Source organism: Agrilus planipennis, unplaced genomic scaffold (genome assembly GCF_000699045.2).
Source record: "Agrilus planipennis isolate EAB-ADULT unplaced genomic scaffold, Apla_2.0 scaffold28, whole genome shotgun sequence".
NCBI lineage: Eukaryota > Metazoa > Arthropoda > Insecta > Coleoptera > Buprestidae > Agrilus > Agrilus planipennis.
Genome location: NW_020438897.1, coordinates 823,604 through 839,790, shown reverse-complemented (window position 1 = coordinate 839,790; position 16,187 = coordinate 823,604). Strand labels below are relative to the sequence as shown.

The 16,187-nt window shown below is 33.5% G+C and overlaps 1 protein-coding gene across 3 annotated transcripts in view; it reads right to left on the bottom strand.

Annotated features, from left to right (window-relative positions):
* The window catches only part of LOC108744561 (regulator of G-protein signaling 11), an 83,157-nt gene that overhangs the window by 25,269 nt on the left and 41,701 nt on the right, over positions 1-16,187 (bottom strand). For all 3 annotated transcript variants that reach the window (XM_025973188.1, XM_025973189.1, XM_025973190.1), the window contains exons 2-6: positions 12,900-12,996; positions 2,135-2,185; positions 1,922-2,028; positions 1,497-1,685; positions 2-187 (exon numbers count right to left, since the gene is read on the bottom strand). In XM_025973188.1, the coding sequence (XP_025828973.1) occupies positions 2-187; positions 1,497-1,685; positions 1,922-2,028; positions 2,135-2,185; positions 12,900-12,996 (630 nt within the window). The remainder of the gene's footprint in view (position 1; positions 188-1,496; positions 1,686-1,921; positions 2,029-2,134; positions 2,186-12,899; positions 12,997-16,187) is intronic.

Genomic DNA, 16,187 nt, shown 5'->3' with positions numbered 1-16,187 from the left:
CCTCTCGTTTACAATCGTCCATGGTTTTCTTTCGTAATCTGGTCCCATTTCTACACCTGGTGGGCACGGGACACTGTTCTAAGGAGCTAACTATTCCCGGGGGTGGCCTGTGGACACGCCAGTATGCTCTTTCCTGTGAATCCGTCACTATTTTTTCACCCTTCTTGTAACTTTTCGCTCTTTTAACCTGTAAATTGCATAAATAATGCCATCCTTGATAGCTATTAGCTAATATAAGATAAGTGTTTGATAAGTGAAATCATTAATCAAGCTTATCTCAGTATTGGTTAATTAAAGAAAGATCGATTTATCATAATTATCTAATTTAGTATTTTGTCCGCAAGTGCTGCAGAACACTAAACAATAAGCAATCAATAATTAGCTTCTGAACATTTGAATCTATGTAAAGCCTCTGTCTGCTGAGCATACGCTATTTTTTTACTTGTTACGTATACAGGGAGTTTATTAAATGTGATTATGTAATGGCGCTGATATAGAAACAGCTCACGGATACAGTTAGCCGCATGCGCAGACATGCCCCCCCATTATACTAACGTAACAGGAAATTCTAAAATGATTCTTGCACAAAGAAGGCTCTGATTACGCGGATTTAAAGCAACGACTTTCGACAATATATGGAAAACATCATTGTGATTTTATGACGAACTAATTAAGCATTTCGGGCAATTCAAATTTTGAAATTGTAGCTTTATTTTTTTAAATTTGCAGAACAGACAGAATACGCGCCGCTACTGTTTCTAATGATTTTTTTTTTGAGAATACACTACTTTCGCATTTCTGATTTTTAATCAATAAAATAATCAACCTAAGCAATTTTTGGTTTTAGCAAGCAGTACTAGAATTAAATGGATTAAAATGGTAAATACATGTTTTCGTAAGCACTTTAATGATACAACAGTTCTTGGTACCCACAAACGAGTTGCTACGAAAAAATTGGCGAGATAGGGTGGTAGGACACCTTCTCCGGCTTGAAGTTTGGTCAGAGACATATTAGAGGCTGAAATTGGAGTTGGGAAGGGTAGAGGCAGACCTAGATTAAATTATTATTGTTCACAAATAGTTAAGCAGTAGAGATCTAATGCAGAGGATAGCGCAATGTCGAATCGTTTTCAATAAAAAGAAGTCACTTCTATGCTCGCGAAAGGTTAGTTTAGGAATTTGAAAAAGGTTGTTAAAGGTGCGGTTGGAGTGTGGCGCTGTACGGGTGCGAAACATGGACAGTGAGCGCGGCGGAAAAGAGAAGGTTAGAAGCGTTCGAAGTGTTGTTGTTACAAATGATGAGGATATCATGGATAGAGAAGATTAGAAACGAGGAGGTATTAGAAAGAATAAGAGAACAGAGGACTCAATGGAATTCAATAAGAAATAGGCGAGATAGGCTAGTAGGACACCTTCTCAGGCATGAGATACAACAGTTATCCTAGAATATTTTGAAAATATTCTATCTACAACTGTTATTTGTTACTTTTGTTTACCTGTTCCTCCGCCTGCAGAGTAATAAAATCCCATTTATTTGCCAAGTTTTTCCTCAGATTTCCCAGATTTTCTAGTTCATATTCTTCTAAACCATGCCGTTGTTTATTCCTAAGTGTCCTTTTGGCGAGGTAAATTGCATATTCAATATTGTCGGGTGGCTTATTTTGCCATGGCCAATAATACGCAGACTGTAATAAAAAAATTAAAAAAGAAAACTTATCGTACAGGTATGTACTGAGCGATACTTATACATATATGGATAAGTTGCGAATTTCTATTGTATCTACTTGAAAATATAGCTATTTATTTCATTGGAAAATAACTTTTTATTTAGAATTTGATATAGTTTTCCGAGAACTCACTAATTGCTTTCGAACGAACAATGCACAAAGGAAAGTTTACATAAGACGGAGGGAAAATGTACCTGAAACCTATAGAGAGAGCTGTCATCCTTAACAACCAGGTTCTTGGAATCACTAACTGGAAAAAAGTATCCATATTGACACATCTGATTCGCTAGATTGAGTGCCTCTGCGGAAAAAGAAATATATATACGACACTAAGCATATGAATACAATAGGCGGTTACAAAAAAAAACTAAACATTGTCTTACAGTATTAATTATTATTAAACATACCAGATTCTTCTATTCCAAGGCGCTCCATCAGCCATTCTATCAGATCGTAACCTAAAATATAAATTTAATGAATCAAGTTTAAAATTGTGTTGACCAAATTTTATATTTATCACAATGGCCAAATTTACTCGTTTTCTTACCGCTTTTTGAAGTGAAACTTCTTTACGCACGGTAGAGTAAGTTCGTTTCATGTGAGTTGCTATGTAACGAAATCATGCAATGCATTTCCCCCGCTGTCTGTCCCTATGTATGCTTGGATCTTTATTACTACGCAACGCATTTTAATGCGGTTTTTTTTTTTAATAAATAGAGTAATTCAAAAGGAAGGTTTATATGTATAATACATGCATAATATAGTAGAGAAACACTGATAATTTTAGAGGCTTGTAATGAGATGTCGTAAATTTNTTTTTTAATAGATAGAGTAATTCAAAAGGAAGGTTTATATGTATAATACATGCATAATATAGTAGAGAAACACTGATAATTTTAGAGGCTTGTAATGAGATGTCGTAAATTTTTTTTACGCTTACATTGCAAACGCGGGCTGAACCCTATGAGATAGATCAGAATAATGTAGTACAGTATTGAACACCTTAAAATGTTCTACAAAAAAGTCCTGGATGGTATATGTCTATCTCTTAGGGATAACCCACAATAACCATTTTTTATCGTTTACTTTTTACGAGAAATAATGGCTTATTTACGAAGCGATTTTAACCAACACAGCATTAATCATTATCCAATTAAGTACCTTAATTACATTGTGCATTTACTATAGATCAATAAAGCTCTTTACAGCATGTAATTTAAATGAATATTTTCGAAAATATTACCAACTCAAAACGCAGGGACATAGCGGTTGCGGCGGTATCGTCCGGTTTGTATTGTCTAATGACAAAAAAGCTGTGATTGTTGTATATAAAAATAATACCATTAAATCAATTCCTTAACCCCTACCCCGGTATGTTTGTGTGTTTGAAGAAGTTTCACTTCAGTAGCGTGTTGCATTTTTTTTTTTAATATCTCAGGTCTTAGCTTGATCGTAAAATTTTGGAACGTTTCTTTTGTTAAAAGATAATAGTTTTCAATTTTCAAAAGATATTTCTCAAAGAACAGAATGAATTTAAATGCTCATTCAACTTGGTAATTGTATAATGAACAAAGAAGGCTAAGTTAACATTTCCGTTTCCCTTTAGCTAGGTCAACACCTAGGGTTGAAGTTAAATTAAAAGCACCGGAACGCTTTCTTCATGGTAGTAATAACTACCATTCGTTATCTTTTAGACAGTCGATTCATTATGTATTATTGAATTCAAAGCTTTCGTTTAATATGCGTTTTAATAGAAAGGCAAATTCTTAAATATCTTCTTCTTTTGGAGTCTATTGAAAGATATACCTCTAGTCGCTTCAGTTTAATTTTGCCGGTTTTGTATTATAAAGTCAAAATTGTAAATGTTTTAATTTATTATTTATTAGTAGAACAGTAAATCTACGAACCCGTATACCTACCACACGGAAGAAAAGATGCCCTATTTTTCTCAGTTAATCGCAGGTAATGAACACTGCTACTTTATAAAATTTGTGTGTCTTTCTCTCTATTTAAACAGTTTGTAGAGCGTGTCTCTCTTTTATTAGCTGTGAATGTCACTTATATTATTTAAGATTCATGAAGCAATCGGTACTTAAGAACTTAATGAGGGAGAAACTCTACAAACTGTTTAAATAGAGACAAAGATACACAAATTTTATAAAGAACCCGCAAGTACTAGCTACTAAATTTATTGTTGCAGTAATAAATAATAAAATAAAAGATTTACAATATTGACTTTATAATCCAAAATCGGCAAAATTAAACTAAAGCGACTACACCTGGTAATATCCCTTTGGTATCTATAGTATAATATAAATTAATTCAACTTATTTCGATGATATTCATCAATCAACAATTCAGTTTACTTACTATTTTAAGAAAATAAATTAATAATAGAAGTTTATTATTTATGCCTATTCATACCAAACAATTCTTTTATAGCGTGTTGGAAAATTAGAAAAAACACAACGGCTTTTTGGTTTTACAAAGACTACGAAATGGTATCATTAATTATAAGTAGCGACGCAATGTAAATAAATGAGCTTCAATAACAACAAGTATTCCGTAAAGGGATAAAAGAAACTCAAATATCCACTAATACGTCTTTTGTTATATTGTTAAAATTTGTTTGATGTCGCTTATGCCTATTCATACCAAACAATTCTTTTATAGCGTGTTGGAAAATTAGAAAAAACACAACGGCTTTTTGGTTTTACAAAGACTACGAAATGGTATCATTAATTATAAGTAGCGACGCAATGTAAATAAATGAGCTTCAATAACAACAAGTATTCCGTAAAGGGATAAAAGAAACTCAAATATCCACTAATACGTCTTTTGTTATATTGTTAAAATTTGTTTGATGTCGCTTTTGCCTCTTTGTGTATTACAAATAGAGGGCGATATTAGTCATTACATTGTAACGTGGGTGACTCATAGTTAACTGAAATATACGCTGTAAAGAAGTTAAAATCAACTTTACCACTTTTATATATTTCACTGTTTAAGAAAACAAGAGCGTAGTGAATTTCATCAATCAATCAATCTTTTTATGCAATTGGAAATTTTTCTTATGATACTTAAAATAACAGAATCTTGAATTATTTTATCTTTAAGTAATTCCTTATTTAGATTATGCTATTTTGATGTACAAAAATTGTTTTTGGCACCGTAATCAATTCTACCACTATAAATACCATTTCATAATTTTAAAAAGGATTCAAGCGTCTGTCGCAGTTATTTACGTCATCATAACAAGGATTCCTCCTCGAACAAAAAATTAGTTGAAGTGAATTAAAATTAGAATCCTTTTTATTATCCTTTGTCTAGCTCCTTCAACTTCCCAATGGTCTCGTTTAACACACTAGTACACTAGTACAGTAGTAAACATTCTTCTAAAGACTACTTATATTTGCAATAATGACATTGCATGGTAGAAAAAGCTACACTTAAGTTCTTATGTGTATTCCTATACTTTTTCGTTTAGGTATATTACAAAAGTTTGTAGTGCACTCTGGTATTTAATAATAAAGGTACAATTTAGCAGACAGAATTCGTTTTAGTTATTTTTGTAACTAATAGATAGTTTTTTTAGTTAGAAAACCGAAGGTATTAATAATGGGAGAAATCACCAATCTTCTTTTAACATATAGGTACTGAAAACAGGGCAAAGTAATTCATATACGTATACACGTGAAAGAAAAAATGTTAGGGATACTTCGTTTACTTTCTGTAGCGATGTGACCTTCAGTTTGACCGGCGCAAAGTAGAAAAGAACAGATCTAGGCCAGAAAAGGAAGGAGACAACTCTCGGCGAAACTCTTAACCGGTGAGGAGCGTATAATCCGTACAGTACTGAACGGAGAAATTGACCAGTTTATCCACTACAATTGCATTGCTCAAATGTGCTGTTATTAGTACCATTTACTACTGAAAATATCAACGGGATGTTTATTTGTATTTGAAGATATATTAAAAGGCTTTAACGCTTGTTTTCGACTACCACTACTATTCATGATTGAATAAAACTTTTGGCGGGTACTGTATGAAAAAGTATGTTTAATGAACAAGAGTCGAGAGTATAATGAGCTTTTTTCTCCCTACCTACGATTTTGCCAGCGCGCATCCAAGACATTGGAAGGGGCACATCGCTAGAGAAAGTAAATGAAGTGTACATGTTTTAACTTATAACTTAACTAATAACGGATTCAGAGCATGAAGAAAAACAACACATTAAAGAGACTGTATGTACTTTCTGTTAAGTTATCGGGAGATTACATTTACGTCATCGTCATATGTATGTAGTCGTAGTGAACTAATCTAATCGAAGTGGTAATAGATTGCATATTTAATGTCAAAAATACGATGTATGTTATGCTCGGAAATTTAAGGTTGCATTGTTTCAAGTGTACAGGGTCGTCTTAAAACCCCGGGAGACCAAGCGATTGCCCGGGCGGCATTTTTGGAAGAGCAGCCGAACCGGGTACAGATTTACCTTTTTAGGTTCAAGGTTTTGTATTTACTAAGCAAAAAATCAGTTATGCGGTTCATTAAAGCTAGAAAATCTGTTTGAATTTTTCATTGATATTTATTTTGTTTAATTTTGAACTGTACGACAATTTTTGTTTGTAGATATTAGGTATATTTGCATAAATAATAATTTTAAAAAAGTTTTTTACATCTATATATACATGAAAGCCAAAATTTCAAAGGGAGGCTATTTTTTAACAGTTTGCCCGGGGCGGCCATAACTCTAGAGACGGTCCTGCAAGTGTAGTCAAGTAATGGGGTGAATGTAATCCATAATAGCATATTTTGTACGCAGCTGTATGAAAAATAGTACTCCTCCGTATGTCGTTGAGTAAATGGACTGTAGAAAGATCTCAATGATGTTACTGAATGTATATGTTCACATTTGTGTTGGTAACATGTACGTAGTCTGGTATTTTATACCATTCGCACATTGCCTGCTCATACTAGAGATCAGCTTTAAACCGAAGTCTTTATAAAAATTATTGGAGCAAGTAGCTCAAGGCAGTTTTTAAACAATACAAAATTCTACTTTAAATGCGAAGTTTTCAACTCTTATCGTGGAAATACTTCATTCATAAATGCCCGAAGCACTGTTTTAATTGTGCGAAGAAATGGGGGATTTCATATAAATGTTTGATTTTAAATTAACGAGCTGTAGACGATATGAATGAATAAGTAGATACAGCGACTGTGGACATGTGACCTAGGAAGAGACTTTTTGATTTTTCAGATATCACGATGGATGAAAAATGAAATTCGACCCTTACCTAATGATTTATGGGACAAGGGCAGCGACTTGACTTTTGGCGGAGTGTTGCAAATTGATAAGGGAGCAGAATCTAAAGATGCGTATACATTTGAATTTGAACGCGTTCGAGGTAAGCCAAGGCGCAACAAATACGTCTACCGTGAACGAGGAAATGAGGTCTGTCCCGGGGCTGTTTGGACTCCCTTCATTTCACATCGTTACTTCAAAGGGCCTCATCTGTGTTGTTTTAATTTGAAATGAAATGCTGATAACTGCCGCGTTTGTTACATCAGCCGACCTGATATGAGAAGAGCAGCTTGTTTTAAATATTCAGTTCTTGGTTCCCACAAACGAGTTGCAACGAAAAAATTGGCGAGACAGGCTGGTAGGACACCTTCTCAGGCATGAAGGTTTGGTCAGAGACGTATTAAAGGCTGAAATTGGAGTTGGGAGGGGTACAGGTAGACCTAGATTAGATTATTGTTCGCAAATAGTTAAGTAATAGGGATCTAAACCAGAGGATAGGGCAATGTCGAATCGCTTTCAATAAAAAGAAGTCACTTCTATGCTCGCGAAAGGTTAGTTTAGGAATTTGAAAAAGGTTGTTAAAGGTGTATGTTTGGAGCGCGGCGATGTACGGGGCGGAATAGAAAAGGTTAGAAGCGTTCGAAATGTGGTGTTAGAGGCGAATGATGAGGATACCGTGGATAGAGAAGGTTAGAAATGAATTGGTATTAGAAAAAATAAGAGAACAGAGGACTCAATGAAATTCAATAAGAAATAGGTGAGATAGGTAAGTAGGACACCTTCTCAGGCATGAAGGTCTAGTCAGAGACATATTAGAGGCAGAAACTGGAGTTAGGAGGAGTAGAAGTAGACCTAGATTAGATTACTGTTCGCAAATCATTAAGGATGTGGGTTGTTCTAGTTTTAGGGAAATACGAAGATTAGCTCGGGATAGGAAAGCGTGGAGGTACGTGTCCAACCAATCTTATGACTGACGATCTTATGATAATGATGTAATTCGTTCATCAATGATTAGATAAAAGAATCGCAAGAATCAATTAGCTGCTTACGGTGTTGATGCTGGATGGTATGAATTACTTGTTATTCCTAAAATGAATTATTCTACAACGTCACGTATCGTTAATTCGTAAATATTTCTTACTACAATGTATATTTAACGATTTCACGTTTTCAACATTTCAAACAGATTATAAATTTTCATTATTCTATTTTGTTTAAAAAGAACCTACGTAGGGAAGTACTTAATTGTAGCTGTTGTAATATTAAATAAGTATATACATTTGCAAGACAAAATAACGCGTTTTATTAATAGACTGGCGCAAGTGTTTTATGTTTTTGTATACAACTTCTTTACGAGCGCAACCATTATTTTACTTACAATTAGATATACCATTTTACTTAAAATATAGATATTTTTTACATTATTAATATACTTGACGTCTATTCTAAAAGCAACAAAGATAGAACAATGTGTTCCTTGCTCTAATCCGTGGGTCGGCAAACTTTTAAGCTGAAAAGGCCACTGACAATAAAAATACTGCTTTGTGAATTTCAATGAGCCACGAATTTTTAATTCGGCTTTTACATTTTAAATAAAATTTGTATCGGATAAAGAAGACCTTAAATTTCTCTAGAAAGTATTGGTAAGTTCGACACATAGCTAGTAGTTTTTAGTTTAAGACTTGACCCTTTTTGATTAGTTATTTGGTTTCTTAGCTTGTTCTGTACTAGATTCATAGAATGGAGAACTTGCTCGCAAGAATATGTTGACGCAAAGATCGGCAGCACACCAAAAGCCATTTTTTTTATTTGGTCGTAGCATTCCGAAAGACAATTCGAGGTATCAAATATTTGTGTCTCAGGCATATGCATCCGTTTTAGAGCTGTCCACTTGTGCTGCCATATCAAAAGATTTTTATGCCTTTCAAGCTCTTTTAAACTACTACTTAGAACCGTGGATTTCTAACTTCACAAATCTTTGCTTTTTAAATCTAGTAATTGGATTTCAAATGAACCAACATTGATATTAAATGGAACAAAAATTAGTTTTTAGCCGTTTTCTTTGAGAGGAATCGCTATGAACGCCAAGGTAGGCTTATTATTTTTGAATTGATTAAATCGTTCTTGTGAAGTGTCAATAGAAGCCACTGTTTCAATCCCGATGATTCTTTAAGGTTTGAAAAAAATGTGCTGTCCGAATCTCCATATTTTCTGCCAAAGGAAGCAATTTATTTTCAAAACCATTTAGTAATGAAAATGCAATGTCTCCTTTTCCTTAAAGCTTTACATTTAGTTCGTTGAGATGTAATGTATTCAATTCCTAGGAAATGTATACAATTCGGAGGCTATTTAGGAAATGTATAATATATTGTTTCAAATATTTTTTAATACACACATATCCTGGGAAATGTATACATCCTAGGAATTGTATGAAATTCCGATATTGTAAATAAAACACGTTAGTAAACTAAAAATCAAAGTTATCTGTGTTCTAGTGCGATCGCCTGATGTATATGCATTTGTGATGCTATTGTAAGGTTAGGTTAGGTTTGGAGATGTAACAGCCTGCCGTATTATTGCCTATTTAATATTTCCTGTAATACATTTCAGATTGCTATTTAGGAAATGTATAGATTTCCTAGGAAATGAGTCTAATGTAATTTATTTCACACGTTTCCGGGCGATTTTAGGAATTTTATACATTTCCTAGGAATTGTATACAATGACGGATTGCATACGTTTCCGGTAACATATGCGCGTGCGCTGGCTGTCTGTCCGTTCCGCTTTCTTAAAAGTGTCGCGAGCCGATGTTTGCCGACCCGTGCCCTAATGTATTTATTAATATAATTTTAATAATAAACATCAGCGATAAAGTAAGTTGTCTATCCTGCTACTTAAATATTTAAAATGACAGGTATAAGTTTGTCATTGTCTTTCAAATGAACGAATTGTGGAAATAGGTTCGTTTTATAAAATTCAATCGTGTGAATTTGTGAATTGGTTAACCAGCAGAATCGTGTTGCCCACCTCTTAGCAGGTAGTGTTCGTTCGGTTCGTTTCGCGAAACATTCGTGTCGAGTAAACGTTGAAATGTGAGCTGGAATCGGAACGAACGGAAACCCGAGAAGTAGTTCGTATAGTTCATGACAAAGAGTCGTTTGTTACAACAATTTGTTCGTGAGCGGCCATCTTTACTACAAGCGAATCGTCTACTCCGCGACGCTTGTCTCGGACGTGTTCGTGCTCGGATGTATACGCACCTTTATACCGTATATTAATATTTTAGTAGATGAACACCTTCATAGGGAGACTCTTTTATTGTTCTTGTGCTTTATTTTTGCCATTTTTAAAACAATTGCAAGCGTGGATTTCAATCGGTGCCCGTATAAACGTGAATAAGTGATGTTAGTGACTTTTCAACTCTTATTTATGACTCTTAATAAAGGTACGTAAAAAATCATTATAAATAGGCATAATACTGATATTTAATAGATCATTACAGTAATTACTTGCGATATTTGCATATGTTTATCTATTTATTCTGTTACATTTCTGCGCCACTGATGGTTATGTTCTATTTCGTTTGAATACACCCTTCTGAAAGTTTTAAAACTGTTTTGAGCTTTGTAGGCACAAGTACATAATTATGAATGGTGCCATAAAGCTGTAATTGCAGTTAGGCATGAACAAGGGCAGTTTTATTGCCTGAACCGCTACTTTAAATGACTCAAAGTTTAAGATGCTAGTTCTTTTTGTAATACTACTGATCATTGTTTATTTGTTTTAATCTCGAATGTCCCGTCTAATGAAATTTATAACTTTATGAATAAGTTTATACTTCCATAATATTGTTATTGGTATATTACCCTGCACATGGAGTACAGGTGTATCACATTTACGTACATATAAGCTAATCATTTCTCATTCTACCTAGGTAATGTTTTTTAAATTTTTCAGATATGGGTATTTTTTTTGACTTATTAAATTTAAAATACCTGCATTAAATAATGATTTTGAGGAGTGGTTTTTTTTAATTAAAATTTATCTTTAAAAAGCTAGTGTAAAATTGCACTATTATTGGTTCTGCATTTAGTAAAAAGAAAACACCATGCCTTTTGCTTTTTTTTATATACAACGTAAATATTCACATATCACAAAGTTTAAGCTTCCGTTGCAAAATCAGAGTCCTTTTAGCTAGTGACAACGAAATTGAACGAGCTCTAGATTCACATTGAAAGCATCTGGCGAGTGACATGTCTATGTAAAAGGATGTACGTAGGAAGAAAATTGCATCTTCTCTACAAATGTACTGCAAACTTTGGATCGATAAATTTTTGTCTTGTAGTTTCAGCGAGAAAACCTTTCAATTGAACTCAGGTCTGGCATGAATTTTTAATTACTTTTAGTAAGGCTAAAACCGCAGCGTTAAACGTAGGTCAGTGTTATAGAAATAACACTTTTAATGTTCCTTAGGTGTGTTTTTCTTTACCGAGAACGTTTTCTGTGCAAATCCTTATTACACCTCGCAAACTAAACATATGATTATTATCAAAATATCAAGGTATGGTAATTTTATGTTCAATACTCGTAATTATACTTACCTATATACAGAAGGAACAGTATGTTGTTATACTTATAACTAATGATAAGTGCATGTTCATTAAAAGTAGAAAATCTCAGTTAATATCCTTTAGGTACACTTCAACTACATTTATGTGTTTATATATATTCGTATGTACTTTTTTGTAAAATTACCATTTTAATTAGTCACATCTCATTGTTGAACCATATTAGACTTGTTATTGCCAATAATGGTAGACATAAATAAAGTCTATACTTTATTACTAACGACACGATACTGGCGATTAAATTAAGATTTAATTCGCAAGGAACACATCAAGAAAGAGAAACGCATTTATAGTATTTGTCAACAGAACTAGGCCAAATTGCAAGAGTTTTGCTCGATAATGGAAAACAGTTTCTGTTATTTCAGTACGTAGGGATTAGTTGGGGTTTCCGCTGGTGTCGTGCATTTGCTTAAGGTCATCTTTCTACATTAAGAGAACCCCGAAAATGTTCTTTGTAATAGAAAACTAATTGTTGATAACAGACAACTTGATAAGACGAGAAGGGTGAGCTTTGTCTCAGTGAAGTTGATCCAGGTGTTACTGAACAAGTTGAAATACCTGCCGTATTGTTAGTAAAGCCTTGCCTAACGCTTGAAATACTTTAGTAGCAGCAAATACCCACTAGATGGCGATACACTGCCTGTATTTGAAAATATAGAATTTGTAGATTTACGTTATTATAAGAAAGAAACCATTTGATATTATATTTTCAGATGCATTTAGTTTGTAGTAAAATCATTTGGGTTTTGCAAAATATATGCGATAAAAACGATTGAACTATGCGAATAACTGTTTTTGAAATTAATTGTAGGCACCTTCCTCAAAAAGCAAAAGATACTAGGCAATTGCCGTTTTAATTGTTGCAACTAAGGTGGTTGGTATGCATTTGGTATTTGATAGATTTTATTTGCTCATTTGTTGTTAATAACAGTTCAGAATTTCTCAGGCTAAAGCTATCTGAAGAAATAAGGGATGTAAGATTTTAGTTTTATATACAGCATACTACGACGCAACGGTTGTCGGTTATTAAAAGAAGATTCTGCAATTTGAATTTTTTTTGTAAAATAATCCGGTTTTAAATTTATGCATAAAATTATGATTATACAGAAAATTAAACGAAGATGAAAATGACTTTCTTATAATATGAGTTTTATACCAAAATGAATAGAACTAATTATGTTATTGTTAATTGTTGTTGTTCTCATGTAGGCATACGTTTAGAGCCGTGCTACTTACCCATGAAGGCGGAGGGTATAGATGTCAGAAAAAGCTTCTGGCTTCGCACTGGCACTCCGTGTTCCGGGTCCTGCATTTCCCGCACCAGCCCCTCCATCTGAAACATATCAAAAGTTAATTAATAATCGCCTAAATTACCGAGACGAGTTACGCCAGCCTTACTCCATACTTGACTTTTAGGTCATATACTCGTGGTATTGAATATGAAACGTATTTTATGTATCAATGTCCTATGGCAGATCGAAACAACAGTGGAAAGAACTCAACTTTGTCACTAATCTTTAGGATATGACAATTTGTTCTACAGCAATTTTTACCTAGACGCATGCTTTATTCTTTATCCAAGAATAGCGATTGTGTTTATGCCATATTTGTTAGGTACTGGAAGGCAAAGTTTCCGCATGTTTTTTCCATCTCGTTCCATTTTTGTTTTCACATTATACGGATGCGTAACATTTATAGTGGGCGCGGCGGAATAGAAAAGGTTAGAAGCGTTCGAAGTGTTACAAGCGAATGATGAGGATACCGTGGATAGAGAAGGCTAGAAATGAAGAGGTATTAGAAAGAATAAGAAGACAGAGGACTCTATGAAGGCCACTAAGAAATAGGCGAGATAGGTTGATAGGACACCTTCTCAGGCATGAAGGTCTAGTCACAAACAGGAGTTACGAGGGGTAGAAGTTCGCAAATAGTTAAGGATGTAGGATGTTCTAGTTTTACGGAAATGCGAAAATTAGTTCAGAATAGGAAAGAGTAGATGTGCGTGTCCAGTCTTAGGACTAACGACCTTATGATGATGATGATGAAGTTTAATGAGTATAAGAGAGAAAATGAAAAGCCTATGTTTTGAAAAATAAATTGTGTTCAAATTCGGTAGACGTAGCAGAAACAGATACATAGAAAATGGCAGGGATAGTGATATTTTCTATTTCGAAGAAATTAGATTGCAGGAATAAAAAAAAATATACCTTCTGGTTGTTTCAGAGCAGAAAAAATAATAAATTATGCAATACAATGCAAAGTTGCCGTTCAAAAATTCGTATTCATATCTTTAGTAAGAAACGATACATTCCGAATGTTCCCTCTTTCTTTGATATTTGTTCCAAATCGTTAAGAAGCATTTAATGCAATCTACCTCATTTTATTCGATTGAAGTAAGCGAAATTATGTTAAGTATATTGTATTATAAATTATATAATCTTTTGGAGCATTACCTAATATTCCATTATTCTGGTTTTGTCTGAGTGAAACGAGGGTAAATCGGACTAGTAAAAGTATCTAAATACCTAGTAAAAGTACTTATATAATATACGCATCTACTGTTCAAAACTGAGGTCAATTAATTATCGGTGAAATATAAAATTTAAATAATTCAGTATGTTTAAGTTTTGAGGTTGCATGTTTATGATGTTAATTTTAATTATATAGTAAGTATGTGATTTATGGCGTGGTACTTATTTTCTATTATTAATATCAAGTAACAAGTTCTAATCAAGAACTTTAAATTGTTTAGCGCGAGTTAGTTCTTCAATTCACTTTAGAGTGTAATACTATATGAAATGTGAATCTATTCAAAACTTATGCAGACTCTGGAGGATCTCGTCGATGTCAAAGTTTTCTTCATTTGCACAAGAAATCTGCGTATAACACTCGAATAATTTTAACTAATTCTCCATATAGTTAACGGGAACCTGTTTGAATTTTAATTAAACATTTAAACCGAGGAGAGACGTATGCAAATTAATCATACAATCAAGTTCCACATTTACTTCTCCAGTAACTAGTGAAAAGTAATTAGTTCGCGCAAATCAGAGTTCGAAATCAAATAAAGTTGAGATTTAATTTCTTGAACCATATAGAATAGAACTAAAGTGGGTGTAATTCCAAAGGTGCTTTTCTCAATTTAATCACTTTACGATACACTTGTTAGGTTTCCGTAATCCGTACATGTACGTTAAACCTTTACCTTTTAATGTATCGGCGATAAAATAAATCATTTCGAGAATATCCCTTCTGCTAAGCTTTATAACGCGTACACACGTGAGAGGTTTCTGAAGAACGAAAATTTACTCATTCAATGCTGTAAATGACATCTTTCGTCAACACTGAAGACGTTTTTATTAATTTAGTTTTGTTTAAATTTTATTAATAGCTGTATAAAATCTCCTCGATTTATGAAAACCATCAAAAGCTTTGAAGTTAGTGAGTAATAACGATAGGTAATAACCTAAAACAAAATATAAGTACAGTTTCCTTTTAGTTTTCTTGAACTCTTTNTGGACAGTAGGCGCGGCGGAAAAGAAAAGGTTAGAAGCTTTCGAAATGTGGTGTTATAGGCGAATGATGAGGATAACGTGGGTAGAAATGAAGAGGTATTAAAAAGAATAGGAGAACAGAGGACTCCATGGAAGTCAATAAAAATCAGGCGAGATAGGTTGGTAAGACACCTTCTCAGACATGAAGGTCTAGTCAGAGACATATTAGAGGCAGAAACAGGAGTTAGGAGGCGTAGAGGCACACCAGTATCATCGATCAAACATTATATAAAATTAGAAGCTTAAAAAGGGGATAAAGAGACACTCCATGAATGACTTGTAATTCCTTAACTGAAGAGAGCCCAAAAAATTCTAAACCCCTTGGAAATGGGTAATATAATATATTGGATCGATATTGTTTTCCGGGTTCAATGTCATGGTCCGTGGATTTTTGAAGTTCCACATTGATATTAGCTTCTGCCAAATCACCACGTATCGTACTTTTGACAAGAAACTACGAAATTCTATGAATTACGACAAAACAACCCGCAAAACAATATCGAATTGATATACGTCAGCTGTGTAAATTTCAAAACTACAAAATATTGTGGTGTGCTAATGTATGCTTATAATTCAAAATTCTTAGAAAACGATTCGAAAAACTTCGCTTACTAGATGAACCCACAGCTAAAGAAACTATGGATTCTATTTCTTTCTCTTATTACAATGTATAAAAGATCAGAAACAAAATGAGGTTGTAAATATTTTGATATGAAATGATTGATGTTGAGTTTACATCAATAAAATTATTTGCAACCCGTTTCTAGCTCTGATCTTTCACTCTAAGCAAAATATTTTGGTATCGGTGTCTTTTTTCCAATTATAACGGATGACAAAGGTAAATAAGGAAGAATATAGAAGAATTATTTGTTAGTGAACTGAAGAAACTATAAAAATATGAATCATACTCAATCTTCGCAGCTGACGATACAGATCAAACACCACTATTAGTCTAAAAAACTCCAATATTTAA